The sequence below is a fragment of the Pleurodeles waltl genome, chromosome 7, assembly GCF_031143425.1.
Source record: "Pleurodeles waltl isolate 20211129_DDA chromosome 7, aPleWal1.hap1.20221129, whole genome shotgun sequence".
Lineage (NCBI taxonomy): Eukaryota > Metazoa > Chordata > Amphibia > Caudata > Salamandridae > Pleurodeles > Pleurodeles waltl.
Window position 1 is genome coordinate 1384809149 of NC_090446.1, and position 20074 is coordinate 1384829222.

Below are 20074 nucleotides of genomic sequence, written 5' to 3' on the forward strand. Positions count from 1 at the left end.
TGTGGCAACAATTCTAACTCTAATTTCTATTTGAAAGGCCTTCAAGGCGGTTTCCCCCCCAAAAAAAATAGCCAGGCGGGTACGATGGATAATGCAGGCCTAGATAGCACAATCTTTGGTGCACAGTCAGAGGAGCAATGGCCGCCATTGCTCCTCTGACTGTGCACCAAAGATTGTAAGATCTGGGCGACTGGAAGATCTAATCAATGCTGCGGACCGGTCCTCAGACTCTGTTCAAGAGGTTTTATTTCAAGCCAGTCTTCGATATGGCATCCTTAGTGGTGGAGGCATAGAATGTAAACTTACCTGCCTTTTGTAACAAAGTTTAAGATCTATTAAAAACTCAGAGAAGAGGATTATTCCCACCAGACAATCACAGGGATTGGATCTTACCCACAATAAAGGGACTGGTACAGGTTACGCACACAGGGTGCAGGTGGAGGACTTGCAAATTATAGGTATCTTTTTATGATGTTAATGAATTGTGTTATTAGAATTTAGAGGTTTGCAAATGAATTAATTTCAGTACTGCATGCAACACAGATTATAAGTGTAGATTGGTGACACGTTTATTATCCTAACAGGAGTGAAGACTGCAAAAAGTATGGCCACTGTCACACAAAGAAAGATGGGGTGCAGTGGAGGAAGACAGACTATATAATACACAATTGACCGGTTGAAGTGGTTTCTTGTTCCTTTGCTGATAGTTCTAGGGAAAGTTAGTTTTCTGTTTAAGGTTGCTGGAGGGAGAAAAAAAAAAAAAAAAAAAAAAAGCACACTCTTCACCTGTGTGTCCTAACATAATTTAAATGTTCAGTTACGAAATCTAGGGAATGTTACGTTGTTAACCTCTCTAATGTCCTAGAGGTACCTACTGGCCCCTTTCAACACTACCAAATAGAGAATGAATCTTTACCTTCCCACTCTCTTCATCCGAGGACTTATGGTTATTGCTCTGTTCTTTAAATCCCCAGATTGGCACAGACACTGGCAGTGACTTGGCATACTGCTGAAATGAAGGCTGAGGGGGTGGGTTACCAGGGACTTCCTCACTCAGGCTGCCATCTTAGAAACAAGAAAAGAGGAAGACTCAATAGCATAACATCACATGCTTCTAAAGCTGCTGTTAACCAATCCAAAATCACTCCAGAATAAGCATATCTTCCACTTACCGTCTGTGCTTTCCTCTTGGTCAGACTCGAAGAAGGGCTCACACTCCTGACTAGTGGAATCTTCATCCATAACAAACATTCCTAAAACAAAGACGGGTCTGGGTCAGCAAGTGCCTAAAGTCAAGCTTTCCACCCTTTTTAACTAGCCAGCTCTTCTGTTTAACCAGTAGTTGCAGCTGGTGGAATAACTATATTAAAAAAATAATTATAATAATAAATAGAAAAAAGGCCAGCAAGCCACTATTACATTGACAATTTAGAAGGCCTTTCATCACTCTTGTGCCAACAGGCAATGCATTAGGTACAGGCATCCCAGAAGTATTGGATTTGCTCTAGCAGGTATGGAATAAATGATTAAAGGGCTGAAGCATCAGGTATAAGAGAAGGGAATCCGTTAAAAGTAAAATACAAATAAAAAAGAAAGCTCACCACTGCTACAAAATGTAAATTTAATATACAGACTAACCAAAACAACTCTCTTCCCTACACTATTACAGTTAAGGCATGGTAAAGCACACAGTTAAGGTCTCAGAATTTTGCTTTGTTAGCTACTTTAGACATTTTTTTTTTTTTTTTTAAACCTGTGGCCATGGTCTTTCGTATCAACAAAGCGAGGATTAGGGAGATTGTTGGTCCAGTGTACGATCTCCCAAAATGGCTAATCACACTATAAATAGGTACACTGTTCCATAGTGGGGAGCTTTGTTCCCTGCACTCGGCCAATCGCGGATAAACACAGTCTTGACTTTGGCGCGTCACCAACAATTTTACCAAAACATTTTCTATACTTTAAGACTGGAATGCTTAAAACATGAATGCTTAATGCAAACGTTGAGTTGCCTCAGACTGAGGGAAGGAGCTAGTCTCCTTTACTGTCAAATGAGGGAACACACAGCCAGCCACAGAAGAACAAAGCCTTCTCTCTGAGGTGTTTCAATCTGTAATAAATGGAAATGTGTCCAACTGGTTAAACAATTAAACTAAAGGATGCTTAGGAGTAAGTATGGGCTTTAATTATTCTTAAAGCAGACAGTTGCATCCCAGGAACAAAATCACTACATAGGCATCAAAAACAAAGAAAGATCAGAGCAGTAGTCATGTGCAAAGTGAGGGTATTACAAATCTAAAACAGTGATTGAACCTAGAATACTGAAAAACAGTCTCACAATAAGGGGACAAGCGTTATCAAAGCTCTAGGCAAATAATCCAACTGTATATGCAGAGGATAGGCATGAAGGCTCTGTCTGGGGAAGACAATTCTGTCAGACTATTTGTGGAATTCTGTGCAAATGCAATACTTTCATACACCTGACAATTCAGCTGCTGGGAAGACTGATGGGGCAAATCTTTGTTCGCAGATGGAGTATTAAAATCTGAGAAGGACGGTCAATAAACAATGATAGCATAAAGAAGTGCTTTAAAATATTGGGTGGCAAATATGTGAGAGGAGGTAGACCTGCTGGTGTGTAAAGAAATCAAAATCACTTGAGTTAGTAATGGGCAAGAACTATGGCGATTGAAAACGGACAGTTGGGTCTACAGAATAAATTAAAGGAGAGTTTAGGTGGCCAGGAACAGACAAGCAAGTGTAAACTGCAGCAGACCAGAATGATCAATCCGCTTCTAATTTTATCGGACTATCAAGTAGTGATTAACCCTTTAAAATTATTTTCCTATAGCAAATCTAGCATGGTAATAAACTTCCTGTTTAGAAATAGCTTTTGTTCTTGGACAGTATGCATTTTAAGCCACCCATGTCTAATGTTGGGAATTAAATCTTACTCCTTGAACGGATTGTATAAAAAAAAAAAAAGGGTATATGAACTGGCATCTGAAAGGTTGACTTTCCCACTCAAACACAATGAAGGAGAAATGAGCCTTGGCATGAAAGGGAAACACATTCAAACCAACAATGGGAGTGGAACGGATATTCTTGCGGTTACCATCATTCGCTTAACATACTGAGCATTAAGGGGAGGGGCGTGGCTGGACGCCTTGACGGTAGCAGCCTCTGTGAGGCTCCCGTCCTCGTTTCCCCATCTCAAGGAATCCTGAAGTTCGGTGGTCCCACAACCCAGCCTGCAGTGGGGCTAAGGGTGCGAGGGGGCTGGCGGTCGAGCTGCCGACGGCCTTACAACCCACGGCCCGAGTTTGAGGCAGCAAAACGGAGCGGCTCGGAGCCGTGAAAAAACCAAGATGGTGGCCGCCATATTAATACTGATGTAGACACCGCCTGAAACTGCGGGAAGGTGCTTTTCCTCCACGGCACCGAGGTGAGGGGTCCTGGGACCATCCTGAGCGAGGTGGCTGCTCCGTGGGGCCGGGGTATGATCGGAGCCCCGGGAGGAGCCATCCTTGAACAAAGACGTCCTGGTGAGAGGGCTCTCGCCCATCTACAGCCCCTGGGGGCCCCAGGGCAGCCCCTCTTGCTGTGAGGGCCCTGCCTGCAGAATGGTGCCAGCAGAGGACGGTGGGGAGGGCCCCCCCTCTCTCCTTTCCCGAGATAGAACCCCTCTGACGATAGGGGGTGGAGCTGGAGCGGAGTTGACCGGGAGCTCTGTCAGAGCTAGACGGCACTAAGTGTGGAGCGTAGATACGCCGGAACGGTTTCTGGGCCCCTCCTGTAGTTTCAAGCGAGGGTGGCTCGCCAGGAGGAGAGGGACAGATCCCTCTGCAGTTCGCCCTGATCTATTGCACGGGTGGGTCTGGGTGGACAGAGGCAAAGTCACCCATGGTGAGCACGCTGGATGGCGCACAAGATGGGCAAAATGGGCCGGAAAAGGGAAACAGAACCCAGAAATGGGCCCACCTCGAGAGAGAGATGACAGACCAGGGAGATGCCCTGAATCCCACCCCAAAGAAAGGAGAGGAGATCCTACCCTTCAGGACGTACTGCAGGTCATAACGGCTTCCCGGGTGGCACTAGACGGAAAAATTGACGCATTGGCCACTGACCTTACGGTGCTCAGAGACGACCACCGCCGTCTGGTTGAAAAAGGGACGGCCACGGGCAGGCAGTTGGAGGAACTGCGACCTGAAATTAAAGACACGGCCAAGATGACAACAAATGGAAAAATGGATTTGAGAGTTGGAACTGCGAGAAGACGTGGAAAACAGATCACAACGAAATAATATCCGCATGATTGGCCTACCCGAACGCACTGAAAAATCCAACCTGGTGGAATTTCTTGAACGCTGGCTGAGAGAGGATGGATTGTTTCCCTTTGCAATTGAAAGAGCGGACAGGGTCCCAGCCCGCCCCCCTCCTCCGGGGGCGCCCCCCTAAGACCGATAATAGTCATACTACTCCACTATAGGGATAGAGACTATCTGCTGAACCAAAGCAGGAAAAGAGGAGACAGTATGCTGAACAACCATGTGAACCGTATCTTCCCAGACTTATCCAAAGTACAGAAGCAAAGAGCCTCCTTCAGGGACACCAAACAAAAACTCCGCAAAATGGGAATCTAATATGGAATGCTGTTCCCTGACAAATTGAGAGTGGTGACTAAAACTGGCATCCAATTTTTCAGTATGGCAGAAAAGGCCTGGCAATGGATCGATAAGCAGGCACCAGAGGAGGGTGCATACATATCAGGGGGCTCCCGCCTCGAACGAAAGAGGAAAAGCAGACAGTAAAGCCGGTAGGATGGGTAGCCCGTCTTCTATTGAAATGCTGAAAGAGACAAAAAGCGATGGAGGCTGCGGCTTCCTTGAGTGGCTCTGACCCTGTCTCATAAGCAAACTCAAGAAGAATTAGAATCGCAACAGGAATCAGAACTTTCACACTCAGACAAGCCCGGCCCTGACGTGACGCCGGGCACCTCAGACTATCATCTGAAAGAATCCCTCCTAGACTCACCCACTGAAAAAACAAAAACAAAAAGTTCCAGGATGGAAAACTGGCGTGACTACCGCGACCATAGCGGCCTGCATCGAGATCGCTATCTAGTCCTGTGACAAGAGAACTGCTGAGCTTGTGGGAGAACAGGGACTACAAAATCCCCATGTACTACTCTCCCCTGAGGCGGGAGATGGTGTTACGGTATTTTTTGTTTGATCTAAGAGCACCCCTACTCTAATAGACTGGTTAAATTCCTTCTAGTTTGGATGAGACGTGTTCCTACTTTTGTCCCAGGGATGGGGAGTTGGGTTGTTACCGGTTGAGTAACATTTATGGGGATAGGTGAGCCACTAAAAGAATTCACAAGGAAATTGGAGCCGACATCTGAGACTACTAATATGGGTGGAGTGTGTGTTGGCATAGACAAAGAGGTATCTAGCCAAGAGGGGAGGAGGGGAAATTCCGAAATGGTAATGCTAAACTCCTATAAGTGCCTCACGTGGAACAGAAGGGGCATGCACTCTATGGTTAAGAGATACAGGATTTTCTCTTATTTACCGCGAAGGGGAATTCAGATAGCAATGCTCCAAGAAACACATTTGACAAAAGCAGAAGGAAAAGCGCTCCAAAAGCGATGGAGGCCAGGCATATTACACCTCATATTCCGCAAGAGGTACCCAAATTTGGCTTCGGGCCGGGGTCCCCTTCCAGGGGTTACATAACCTCATAGACCCAGAGGGCCAAGTTGGGGCGGTTCGGGGCAGGTTGGGGGGGCAGAGAGATGGCGTTGATTAATGTGTATGGACCAAACTCGGACCAGGGAGAGTTTTTCACGCGCATATCTGGTCTATTAGCCCCATATTTGCAATCCTCAGTGGCGTTTGGGGGGGGGGGGGGGGGGGGGGGGGGGGAAGGCAACTTCAACTGTGTGGGAGACCCTACTATGGACAGATCACACCCGCGGCTGAATGATTCTCCCCTAGTGAGGGTGGCTCGGCAGTTCTCAACCTGGCAAAATAACTGGGGGCTGATTAATGCCTGGCGCAGATTACACCCAGATGAAAGAGACTACTCTTTCTTTTCTCACTTACACGAGTTGCAGGTTAGATTGGGTGCGTTCTTCTGCACGCCAGAGGTCTACCCGCAGGTACACAATGCAGAATATTTAACCTGCACACTTTGATTGTAGGAGGCTGGCCTGGCTTGTAGTGGGTACCAGAGGTACTTACACCTTGTGCCCGGTCCAGTTATCTCTTATTAGTGTAGAAGAGGTGTTTCTAGCAGCTAAGGCTGAGAGAAGGTAGCTATGGCAAAGCAGCTTAGGCTGAACTAGGAGACATGTAAAGCTCCTACTATACCACTGGTGTCATATGCACAATATCATAAGAAAACACAGAAGTACTAAAAATAAAGGTACTTTATTTTTATGACAATATGCCAAAAGTATCTCAGTGAGTACCCTCAGTATGAGGATAAGATATATACACACACACAAGATATATGTACACAAAGCAAAATTATGCAGGTAATAGCAAGAAAAGTAATGCAAGCAACGTAAAGTTACAGTAGATTGCAATAGGAGCACATAGGTATAGGGGCAACACAAACCATATACTCCAAAAGTGGAATGCGAACCACGAATGGACCCCAAACCTATGTGAGCTTGTAGAGGGTCGCTGGGACTGTAAGAAAACAGTGAGGGTTGGAAAAATAGCCCACCCAAAGACCCTGAAAGGTAGGTGTAAAGTGCACCTACTACCCCCAGAGAGCACAGAAGTCGTGATAGGGGGATTCTGCAGAAAGAACAAACACCAGCAATGCAACAACAGTGGATTTCCGGACCTGAGTACCTGTAAGACAGAGGGACCAAGTTCAATAGTCGCGAAAGTGTCGAGAGGGAGCAGGAGCCCAGGAAATGCCAGCTGAGGGTGCAAGGAAGCTGCCACCTGTTGGAAGAAGCTTGGAGTTCTGCAAGAAAGAAGAGGACTAGGAACTTCTCCTTTGGAGGATGGATGGCCCACGTCGCGATGAAGCTTGCAGAGGTGTCCCACACAGAAAGACCGCAAACAAGCCTTGCTAGCTGCAAGGGTCGCGGTAGAGGTTTTTGGGTGCTGCTGTGGCCCAGGAGGGACCAGGATGTCACCACTTGGAGGAGGAGACAGAGGGGGCGCCCAGCAAGTCAGGGAGCCCTCACAGAAGCAGGCAGCACCCGCAGAAGTACCTGCATAGGCACTTGGAAGAAGAGGGAACCGGAGTCCGCTAAGTCACAAAAGGGAGTCCCACAACGCCGGAGGACAACTCATAATGTTGTGCACTGCAGGTTAGAGTGTTGGGGACCCAGGCTTGGCTGTGCATGAAGGAAATCCTGGAACAGTGCACAGGAGCCGGAGCAGCTGCAAATCACGCGGTACCCAGCAATGCAGTCTAGCGTGGGGAGGCAAGGACTTACCTCCACCAAACTTGGACTGAAGAGTCAATGGACTGTGGGAGTCACTTGGACAGAGTTGCTGATTTCCAGGGAGCACACTCGTCGTGCTGAGAGGGGACCCAGGGGACCAGTGATGCAGTCTTTTGGTGCCTGTGGTTGCAGGGCGAAGATTCTGTCGACCCACAGTAGATTTCTTCAGCGCTCCTGGTGCAGAGAGGAGGCAGGCTACCCCCAGAGCATGCACCACCTGGAAACAGTCGAGAAAGCCGGCAGGATGAAGCGATACAAGGTTGCTAGTAGTCGTCTTGCTACTTTGTTGCGGTTTTGCAGGCGTCCTGAGCAGTCAGCGGTTAATCCTTTGGCAGAAGGTGAAGAGGGAGATGCAGAGGAACTCTGATGAGCTCTTGCATTCGTTATCTGGTAAGATCCCCAAAGCAGAGACCCTAAATAGCCAGAAAAGGAGGTTTGGCTACCTAGGAAGGAGGATTGGCTACCAAGAGAGGTAAGAGCCTATCAAAAGGAGCCTCTGACGTCACCTGCTGGCACTGGCCACTCAGAGCAGTCCAGTGTGCCACAGACACCTCTGTTTCCAAGATGGCAGAGGTCTGGGACACACTGGAGTAGCTCTGGGCACCTCCCCTGGGAGGTGCAGGTCAGGGGAGTGGTCACTCCCCTTTCCTTTGTCCAGTTTCGTGCCAGAGCAGGGCTGGGGGCTCCCTGAACTGGTGTAGACTGGCTTATGCAGAGATGGGCACCATCTGTGCCCATCAAAGCATTTCCAGAGGCTGGGGGAGGCTACTCCTCCCCCAGCCCTCACACCTATTTCCAAAGGGAGAGGGTGTTACACCGTCTCTCAGAGGAAGTCCTTTGTTCTGCGTTCCTGGGCCAGGGGTGCCTGGACCCCAGGAGGGCAGAAACCTGTCTGAGGGGTTGGCAGCAGCTGCAGTGGAGACCCCGGAAAGGCAGTTTGGCAGTACCCGGGTTCTGTGCTAGAGACCCGGGGAGGGGGGGTCATGGAATTGTCCCCCAATGCCAGAATGATCTTAGACATGTTACATGGCCATGTTCGGAGTTACCATTGTGACGCTGTACATAGGTAGTGACCTATGTACAGTGCACGCGTGTAATGGTGTCCCCACACTCACAAAGTCTGGGAAATTTGCCCTGAACGATGTGGGGGCACCTTGGCTAGTGCCAGGGTGCCCACACACTAAGTAACCTTGCACCCAACCTTAACTAGGTGAAGGTTAGACATATAGGTGACTTATAAGTTACCTAAGTGCAGTAGTAAATGGCTGTGAAATAAATGTGGACGTTATTTCACTCAGGCTGCACTGGCAGGCCTGTGTAAGAATTGTCAGAGCTCCCTATGGGTGGCAAAAGAAATGCTGCAGCCCATAGGGATCTCCTGGAACCCCAATACCCTGGGTACCTCAGTACCATATACTAGGGAATTATATGGGTGTACCAGTATGCCAATGTGAATTGGTAAATTTAGTCACTAGCCGGTTAGTGACAAATTTGGAAAGCAGAGGGAGCATAACCACTGAGGTTCTGGTTAGCAGAGCCTCAGTGAGACAGTTGGGCATCATACAGGGAACACATACAGGGCACATACGTATGAGCACTGGGGCTCTGCCTGACAGGGTCCCAGTGACACAGACCAAAACAACATATATACAGTGAAATATGGGGGTAAGATGCCAGGCAAGATGGTACTTTACTACAATGATCACAACCCCCGTTTGTTGACATGGAGGTGGGGGTCCCCTCTCCCCTGCATCCCCACTTGCAGGCTCAAACCCAAAATTCTGGAGGACTCGCTTTTCCGTGGAGAGTTGCGGCAACATATCACTCCGTTTTTTTAAGATAACGAAGCATCCGCTATTAACCCCCTGAGTGAATGGGATGCCTTTAAGGCAGTGGTAGGAGGGAAGTGTATAGCAGGGGCAGTGGGGGTGCGTAAGACTCTACTCGGGGACACATAACGGGCTGAGGACAAGTTGCGGGAGGCTAAAAGTAGACCCGGGAATCCAGACCTACAGAACTCTATACTAGACTTTAGAGCAGAAGTGGCAGATTGTACAGAACGCCTCCGGTGCCTTGATTATAGAAATTACCTCACTCAAGCACATGGAGAGAGAGAGACAAAGCGGCCTATTGCTTGCATGGGTTGTATCTCAGTCACACAGGTCCCCAGATATATTGGACTTCGCCACTGACAAGGGGGTTCACATATACAGGCAAGAACAAATCAACTCACACTTCACAACCTTCTATGGATGCCTATATAAGAGTAGACTCAATCAAGTCAGGGAAGCCACTGAGGGTTTCCTATCCGAGCTGCAACTAGGTTCACTTTCACCTGGGGTTCACCATCACACAGACAGAAATCAGGGAGGCCATAAAAAGCCTGGCTAGAGGGAAAACCCCGGGGACAGACGGACTTTACGTAGACATACTCTCAATGAGATTGGCAGTTTTGTATAGGCTTTCCAAAGAGCAGGGCGAATTACCTGCAACAGCCCGGGAAGTGGTCATAATTCCACTCCTGAAACCTGGTAAAAACCCAACGGAAATGGGGTCCTATAGACCATTGTCCATGTTAAACCTGGACTACAAAATCCTCAGTAAGATCTTGGCAACCAGACTCTTCCCACTTATGACTACACTGATACACCCAGATCAAGCTGGTTTCATTCCTGGGCGAAACACAGCAGGCAACATTCGTAGACTACTGGCAATCATGAGACATCCGTCATCCACAGCCACTCCCACTGTAGACCTGGCGGTAGACAGAGAAGGCTTTTGACAGCTTGGAACGGGAGTTCCTTTATACTGTGATGGCCAGGCTTAAACGAGGGACCTCTCCTGGGTGAAACTCTTGTATACCAAGCCCACAGCCAGAGCGCGCACGGGACGGACAATATCCAGAAGCTACATGGTTGAGCGGGGTACCAGGCAGGGTTGCCATTTATCACCACTTTTATTTGCCTTGGCAATGGAACCATTGGCTGCCGCGGCAAGAGCAGGAGAGGGTGGTCCGGGAATTTTAGCTGATGACTTCTTAATATTTCTGGAGGATGTCCAAAAGATTTATCCTGAGCGCAACAAATGCTGTCTCGGTTTGGGGGATACTCAGGCCTGAAGGTAAACTGGGACAAAACCGGTTTGTTCCCTCTGGGAGTGTCCAGGACACCCCCACCAAACCTAGACCTGGTCAGAGGAGTCCCGAGCGATCTCTCATCTGGGATTAAAAATTTATCATGATCCCCCAAGACATCCTAGAGGGCAACATTGGTTGCTCCATAAGTTCTATAAGGTCCTGTACGTCCTTTTGGCAGACCTTGCTATTATCATTAGCAGGGAGAACAGCGATTCTCAAAATGATCGTGCTCCCACAACTACTATACCATTTCACAGTGCTCCCAATCTGGATTCCCAGAGCCATCTTTAAAGAATTAGAAACAATGGTAGTGTCATTCATATGGGGCGAAGGGCGGAGGAGAGTAGCCCTGGCTAAACTCCAAAGACAATCCACAGACGGAGGGCTTGCAGTCCCAGATTTTGAAACCTACTATTTGGCGGCTCAACTCCAATGGTTAACACAATGGATATCGAGCAGAGTAGAAACAGGCCCTGGCGTTCACCCCGCCAGGGCCCAGGCTGTTCGAGGTTTTATTAAGAACTACCGGGGATGGGAAACATGACCCTCCTGAATTAAAAATCCTGACTCCGTGTTGGAAAGCTTTTCTGTGTAAAATTAAAATAGGGACCCCCTACTCGCCATAACTCCCCCATTATCTTTACGGGCCTTACCGCATTGGGGTACTTGGAATGAACTCAAGACCTGGGTGGAGGCCGGGATCCTCAGAGTGGGTGCAATATTCAAGGATTGAGCATTGATGTCCTTTGAGACTCTCCGGGTGTAATTTTGACTACCGGGGAAGGGGGCACTTTTTAATACATGGGGCACTAGCGGACAGTATTCGTAGGCATTGGCGGGGGAGAACCTCCAATACAGGCGGCATGCTCATATCTGGCTTCCGCAACTGGCAAACATAAAGCAGTCTCAACCCTTTATGGTTTGATGCGAGCAGACAGGACTGTCCCCCTGACCCTTCTTAAACAAACTTGGGAGAAAGATCTAAACCAGGATATCTCCAAAGAATGGGGGCGTATTCTGAGGGGTCTCCCTAAAATGACAGATTCAAGCTCATACATTTTTATGTGCTCCACCAAGCATACTTGACACCTGCACAAATCAACAAAAAAAACTTTGGGAAAGAGAGCGAGAGTTGCCCCCGATGTGGCTCGTTGGGGGTAGAATTCAAACATGTTCTGGGACTGTCCCCAGCTAGAAACATTCTGGACAGAGGTACGCCAAACCTTGATGCGGCTCATAGAAAGAGATCCCTGGTACTATGGGTCACTGCCTATTAGGCTGGTTTCCACATTCCACTAAAAATAAAGTCTCCGATAGATTTCAGGACTTGGCCTTTTCTTTAGCTAGGCGAGAGATTGCGAAGTCCTCATCCTCGGCAACACCCCGTCCGCCTGGGACGACTCCTGGTGGCCCACGGCCCTCGGCACCGCACCGACCCCCGCAGACCACGCCCGCAACCTCGGCTTCATCTTGGACCCTCTTCTCACCATGACCAAGCAAGTCAACGCCGCGTCCTCCGCCTGCTTCCTCACTCTCCGCATGCTCCGCAAGATCTTCCGCTGGATCCCCGCCGACACCAGAAAAACCGTGACCCACGCCCTTGTCACGAGTCGCCTGGACTACGGCAACACCCTCTACGCCGGGACCACCGCCAAACTCCAAAACCGCCTGCAACGCATCCAAAACGCCTCGGCCCGCCTCATCCTCGACGTACCCCGCAACAGCCACATCTCCGCACACCTGAGACACCTGCATTGGCTCCCAGTCAGCAAAAGGATCACCTTCCGTCTTCTCACCCACGCACACAAAGCCCTCCACAACAAGGGACCGGAATACCTCAACAGACGCCTCAGCTTCTACTTCCCCACCCGCCCCCTCCGCTCCGCTGGCCTCGCACTTGCTGCCGTCCCTCGCACCCGCCGCTCCACGGCAGGTGGGAGATCTTTCTCCTTCCTGGCGGCCAAGACCTGGAACTCCCTCCCCACCAGCCTCAGGACCACCCAGGACCACTCCGCTTTCCGGAGACTCCTAAAGACTTGGCTGTTCGAGCAGCGATAACCCCCCCCTTTCCCCCCTAGCGCCTTGAGACCCGCACGGGTGAGTAGCGCGCTTTATAAATGTTAATGATTTGATTTGATTTGATGTCTTGGAAAAACCCAAAGGGGACCCAGAACGTCCCAGTAGAAATGTGAGTTGTCTAAATGGACAGGTAGCGAGGGGAATATTCTCCATCGAGAGGCCAAGAGAGGAATCAGACCCCCAGAGGTTGCAGAGGGCTGGGAGATGTTACTTGAAATTCTTAAGGCCGAAACCCAGCTTGGATCATCCTCCTAATGAACTCACGGGCCAAGGGGCAAGAATGAAGCAGGAAATTCTGGCTGTGGGTGACCTTCCCTGGGGCATGAAATATGGGCTCGGTAGGGTAGAATAAGAAATAGTGCACTTCCCTTAGCTTTAGGTACCTGACCACAGATTGTCATGACATGCGCAGCTCCTTTAAAAGAATTGCAACACGTCACAGTGCTCATCTGGGGGGTGGAGGGGAGGAACAGGGGCAGGACACGGGAGGGAGGTTAATGATTAGTACAAATTTAGGGATTTACTGTGTATGACCCTTAAGGTCAGATATTCTGCAGATGTAGGCCAATGGAACTGCAGATGTAGGCCAACTATTTGTATTTTGGGGAGATGTTTTGTATACTTGCCTATTGTCTGATTGAAAATTAAAAATCACAATAAAATATGGTGGTAAAAAAAAAAGAAAAAAAAAAAAACCTTAGCATTAAGAATGGCTCTACAGTCCTCTGAAAGAGGCACTGGTGCTATGCTGGAGTTAAATTAACTCGAGAGGATGGCAGCGGCAGAGTTTCACAAAAGCTTTCGACACCAGCTCACTGCATAAATAACAGTACTATATGTATTACACATAATTCACACAGATTGATAATTCCCCTTTTACACTAATAGTCTATTTGAAATATAGCATCGCATTCAAAATGTAGATTCCTTCCTAAATGCGATTAGGCTTTTGTTTTACTGAACACTCAAGGTTACTAGTTTGGTTAGCATTATGATGGAGAAGGATTAGCATTGTCTCGCACATTGCACATTGGCAGTGGATCCTACTATTAACGGAACATCAAGTGGTTTGATCTTTTTACCTGACCAGTGAGGCAGATACATTACTTTTGCCATTGGAAGTGAACCTTTGAACTTCCAGAAATTCTGCAGGTCTTTCAGCGAGGTAGCCAACCTCGTTCTGTAAGCCTCCTGTGTATTTGTTGTCTCTGTGCCAATAAGGAATTGAATCATTCAACAAAATAATGACAATGCAATGCTCAAACAGGTGGTGTATAATTTTGGTGTTCCATGAATTTACTTAGGGAATACTTTCCCTGCTATTAATATGTTGTTTTGTATTGCCTGCATGCCTGTCTGGTCTTAAGCTGCCTCTGAAGAGTAGCTAGGACTGCAGACCATTTAGTCCTATAATTTCTAAATTACCTTTTGTAAAGTATGACACCCAGTCAGATCTGGGTTGTAAACCAAATGCACTCTACACTTTTCCTTACTCGTTCACTTTCTTTCCTGTGGAAAAATACATGATGAAAGCAATGGCAGATATTTATTACAACTATCTTCTTTTAGGCCCACATCCTGTGAAGAATAGAAGGCTCAGAGCTACAACAGTAAAGTATATCAGAATAACAAGCCTACTGATAGAAAGACTACAGGAAAACTGGAAAGGTGAAAGAGAAATGATGCAAACTACTTTCAAAGTTATTGCTTTTAAACTTTATCTAAACACATCTCTTTTCTATCACGTCTACTCCTTTAAAACCTTTGGTAGAAAAACAGAGTTCTCATTTGACAGGTAAGAACCTCACTTTTAAATAGTAATTATCCCAATGTAGCCTTGTAGCCTACAAGGTAGGGTGCATGGTGTATAAAAGTGGGACATGTAGAAAATTAATTTTAGCATGTCCCAAAAATCAGAAGGCCGAAAAAGCTATATCTCCCTGTGGCAGGCCTAGTTATCCTATGCAGAAAACCAGAGTATGGTTTAAATTACTAATAATGTATATCAGGACTGGGACCAGTAGAAAAATAATGACACCCATACTGAAACAGTTATTTTAAAACTCAATTCAATAGTGAAGTCTGATCAATGAAACTATGAAAAAGGAAAAGTAACTTTTAGAATGTTACACTTTACCTGTTGGAACAATCAGAAGACTAATTAACATAAGCCTCTGCTACCTCTTATCCTGTGGTAAGCGCCAAGGAGGTGTTAAAGAGGTGTGAAATGCCTCGCAGGAACAAACAATAGGTTGACCTGAATCAGATGGCACAGCTCTTCTAAACTCCACAGAATATTCAAAGTGAGAGCTGTGGACATCCTGCAACACTGCACAGTCAACTCCTGCTTTTCAGGTATGTTGAGCCACATGTAACACTTGGGGCATACTTTAAAAGGGAGAGAACAGAATACAAAAGACCATTCTTGTAAAGCCCTCGTCTGGTTGCTAAAGGACCCTGCTTTTGCCCTATCTGACCTGTTTCTCTGGGTTTGCTGTGAGTACAGTACCTAGTTCAAACTGAATTTTAGTTTTAGATGGGGGCGGACACTAGGATTATCATAGTAGGCTACCCCCCACATACACCCAGCCCTCAGAGTCCAAAATAATTGTGGCAGAAGACTTTGTCCTTCTTGGAAATGGCCAGACACAGCGTTTTGGGCCAGTTTGCAGTAAGGCAAACGGGAACGTCTACAAAAGTGGATAGGGTTACCCCTGGGAACATTTAAACCATTGGTTAGGGAGGAGCCACCCTTTACCTGTTGCGAGGGATAATGGTGACATCTGAGGAACCCTCTTAAGAACATTTTTTGGACCTGTAGAATCTCAGAAGAGGACTAGACCTGCTGTCGGTGACGTGAGAGGAGCCCTGAAGAACTGAACCTGCTGCATTTTGTACCTAGGCCAAAGGAGTGGACTCCAAGGGTAAAATCACTACACTCCTGCATGGCTACAGTGACACTACAAGCTGCAAGAGGTCTTTTTCCAGAGGTCCCCACTACTAGTGGCAACCCGGAGTCGGCCTCTGCCCAACACACTGGTCTATGATAAGGGCGAAGCAGATTGGTTTGTCTGACCTGCGCTCCATCATGGACAGCCTCAAATCAGACCTAAATTGTGATCATCACTGGGACTGTGTGCTCTTTGGCACTTTTTTTTTTTAATAAAACACCTCCCCCAGTTCTAGTTTGTCATTGTTACATTTTGCTCCATTTTTCTAATTTTGTATGGGTTTTTTATTGTTTTGTGACTATTACTGTTCTGCTACTGCATAAATACTTTACACACTGCCCTAAATTAAACCTTTCTGCCATGTGCCATAGATACGAAGGGGTTGAGCTCAGGTTAATTTAGTGGTTTAGAGGGTTCTCCATGACAACAACTGTGATTATTCCTTGAAGCGGGCAGTCTACCACCCCAAATAACAATCCATTTACACTTACAATCTTCCAGCAAGACTGTTCATTCATAAAGAGACATCTACAGCCTTCTTTTGATGAAACCGAGAAGAAGCCTTTTTTCTGTGGCTGAACATCCACAACTCATGTGGCTATTCCATGGAGTCATGTACTGGCCTATCACTGCTTTTCACTTATATGCAGAAATGCACATCTCATGGATGACGTGAAGTCATACACATTCCGAGAACAAGCTTAGTGTCCCTTTTGAATGTAATTTCTTGGCTAAAGGCAAACCTGCTAACATGAACATATCTTTATGCAATAAACCTTTAAGACACCTAATGCTTTGTGAGGTCATGAGAATTCATGACACTTGTAATTCTTTGAAGTCCTGTCTTACTCATGGCTCTAAGCGGGGTAGGTCCCTCCGGGCCTCAGCCCTAGCAGTAATTAAAAAGAGACTTGAAATCAGGGCCTCTACGTCAAGAATCTAGCTTTATATATAAAAAACAATTGATTTCTGAATGACAATCATAAAATTTAAGGTGGTCCATGTCAGCTATCAAGTTTCCGTGAGCATTTCATTTTTTTTAATTTTTTTTTTTAAACCTAATCTTGCTTTCCCCAAAAAAATGTTTGCTTTTCACAGGGTTGGTGCTTAGCATGGTCAGTAAGACTAAGGAGTGGGAGCTTCAGATGGCCCAAAAATCACGCTGGCATATCAAAGTAAAATACATTATTCGAGAAGTAGGAGAGGAGGACTTTGGGGCAGTGGAAAGTGAGAACAGTGTAGTTAGCTGTACTTAAAACAAAATATTTTGTAACATAACCAACATTTTTAAGAACTTCAAAACAGGGAAGTGTGAGTGAGAAAGTATTAGTCTGTGTGTGCATGCAAACATTCTGGGTGAAATCAGACAGACACCACACCGTAAGCAACTGAAAGCACCTGTAATCTCTTGTACACCATATGGTCACCTCCAGGTGCCTGTGTGAATGCATGTTGTGCATGGGTATTTACAAAGGATCACAAATGAGACCTTTAGGAATTAGGCTGAAGTCAGTCCAATTTTATCAAAGTGCTGGTCATTCAGGTGTTCTGAACACATGCTTATTCAAACCTTGGTCTCTCTGCAACGCAACAGTCATTTGTGACAGCTCTATTTGTTATTCTATGCAAAGGTGTGTGTGAAGGAGGTACAAACACTGTGGAAATATTGAGAAGGCTCAAATAAAAGGAAAACGCCAACAGGTGAGGAGGTATGTTGCATGTATGTGTGGGGATCATGAAGTGAAGGAAATTCAACAAACAGGGATGTGGAATTCCAACAGCCCGACGCCCAGGACATATTGTTTGAGGTCAATGACAACATGAAATCTTGTTTACTTTGCCCTTAGGACAAAGAGGCTCAACCTCCTGCATCACAACCCTTTGGCTGAGAGTTTACAGTACCACATTATGGAGCAGGGAAGGGAACTGTCTGCAGTTGGTCATATTTGTGTCTCTATACGTTACAAGTTTGAGCTTGTATTTAAGGTTCAATTATGCAAAGCCTTTATTAATAGAATGAACGCGCTATATAAATCTAAGCTCAGACTGAGCTACTGACTGGTTCCAGTTAAAAAAATAAATAAAAATAAAAAAAAATATTAAAAAGTGTACACATGTTTGCAAGGCATAACAATATGAGGCTATGTATAATGCTCCCAGAATGCTGCAAATATTAGCAAAAGCTTGAAAGCAAGATTGAGGACTCTTTACTTTAAAAATAAAGGTTCACAAAAACAAACGAGAAAAACAAAAAGCAAACAAAATAAAAAAAACTTTTAAACTGCTAAACTAATGTGAAATTTTAGGTGCCATTTCTTTGAAGCAATTATTTAGTAAAATATATTGATGCATGCTAGTACTTAAAAAAAAATATTCAGAGGGGAAAAAAATAAATTAATAATCAGTTTCAACAAATATGAAAATAAACCAGCATTGGCACAGCCAATAGATCTGACACTGGTGGTAAGTCTCGATTTTGTCAAAGCGGGTCTTGTTTTGACATGGCTTTTGTAAAACTTTATTGTTGCGCGAGCTGCTGAGCCCGCTCCATTATATCAAACATTGGCAAACAGTAAAAATATTTTTGGGTCTCAAAAAGCACACATTAACAAATTAGTTCCTGGCACGGAACAAAATTACTTTTTGTGCGGATTATGCTCCTTGTGAATGAAGAGATTGCTATCACTCTCAGTGAAGCCAGCCGATACATGCATAGAGAAAAAGAAATAGCATTTTAATCAAAACAAAAAAAGGTCTTGGTTAACGCCAGGCATAATTAGAAGCCCAATTCTTAAAGAAAATCACAAAAGTGCACCCAGGGTATAGGTCTTTGCATTAGTGCAGATCATCATATTTCATTAACTCACAAGAATTTACAGAAGTAGACCAGGAAATCTTACTTGTAGAAAATATTTATGAATTAGCATGAGCAAATATGCATGTGTAGATTTACTTGTGAAAGTCCGTTTAGCGTTTACAAGTTCACTTTCCTGCCAACCACTCCCCCCCCCCCCCCACCAAACAGAGGAAAAAGCTTTACTTCTGCCCTTGTCAGGAGTAAAATTTCCAAACAAGCAAGTCAGTAGGTTTGCAGAGATTCAAAAGGGCATTCAACCTTGGAACTGTTTGCTGTTACCTCCAGCCCCAGTAAGTAGATCTGCGGAAAGGTGGCAAAATAAGGACATTCCTAATATTAAAGTCCTACTATAATATTAGCCCTGGCATAATCAAAGAAGCTATAGTCAGAGCTCTTATATCATATCATAAGATTGCTGCCATAATTTGTTGCCACGCTACATGGCACCAAAAAGACAAGTAGATTTGTTTTACAGGACAAGAAGAGGTATGAAGCAACGTGTCCCATGGACAAGTAGCTATTTTATTACACACCACTGAAGGAAGCACAGTACACGCATGAGAGACTGACAAGAGCATGCAGAAGAGGAAAGAGATGCGATTATTCCTTGTGTGAAACATACAGCTGGGAGGTCTTCAGAAAGATGTGGAAGAGAAAAAGGCACAAGTGTCTAACAGTGAGAACCTGCAGAGGAAAGTGGTGCAAAAGGATGAATGGGAGTGACTGACAATCAGAATATGTACCTTACATCATCATTATTATTTCATTTGTATGCACAAAACATCAGTATACATCTTGCCACCTTTTTATTTAATGGTTTTGATATAAAAAAAAAAAAAAACAAAAAAAAAACTCCTCTCTAAAAACTCCACAACTATCACACTTTCAAACCAAATACTCAGAATCACAAAGCATCAACCCCGCCCCAGAAGTCTAACAACCCAACAAGGAGATCATTATTTTTCCAGTCTTCCATCATTGTGACTTAGCCAGAGGGCCCAAGTAACGGTCACTTATTAAGAAGACTTCTGGGGAGTTGAGATGCTTGACAGTATGTGCGAATTTGAGTATTTACTTTGAATGTGTGATCAGTGTGGTGTTTGTAAAGATTGTGTTATTTTATCAAAACAATGACATAATAATGTGGCAAGATATATTCTGGGGATGTTTTGCACATTGTGAAGTAAACTAATATACAAAAGGTTACAAAATAACAAATGAAATTAAATATATTGTAGATATAGGTTGTCAATGTTTAAGGCTCTAATGGAGTGTAGTTTAAATGCTTAAGGCACACCCTTCTTTATAAAAGAAAACGCCTCTTGGAAAGGATTCATAACTACGCTTTTCAGACCAACTACGCTTTTTAGACTACGCTCCATTTAAGCCCATCATCTCAATTAAAGCCCTTGCATTACTTATAATCTCCTTGCGACACCTGCCTTTCATTCCTTCCTAGCACACACTTAAATATGGATACCTATATACTTTGGACAAATGACCACTGCAGTGAGTTGAATGTAACTGTAGGTTATCTATTGACAGACAAAAATAAAAACAAATAACTAGGTGAAATG

The 20074-nt window shown here is 45.5% G+C and overlaps 1 protein-coding gene across 1 annotated transcript in view; it reads right to left on the reverse strand.

Annotated features, from left to right (window-relative positions):
- The window catches only part of AKT1S1 (AKT1 substrate 1), a 58960-nt gene that overhangs the window by 9444 nt on the left and 29442 nt on the right, over positions 1–20074 (reverse strand). Inside the window, exons 3-4 of the mRNA XM_069200944.1 lie at positions 1173–1253; positions 917–1065 (exon numbers count right to left, since the gene is read on the reverse strand). Of these exons, the coding sequence (XP_069057045.1) occupies positions 917–1065; positions 1173–1253 (230 nt within the window). The remainder of the gene's footprint in view (positions 1–916; positions 1066–1172; positions 1254–20074) is intronic.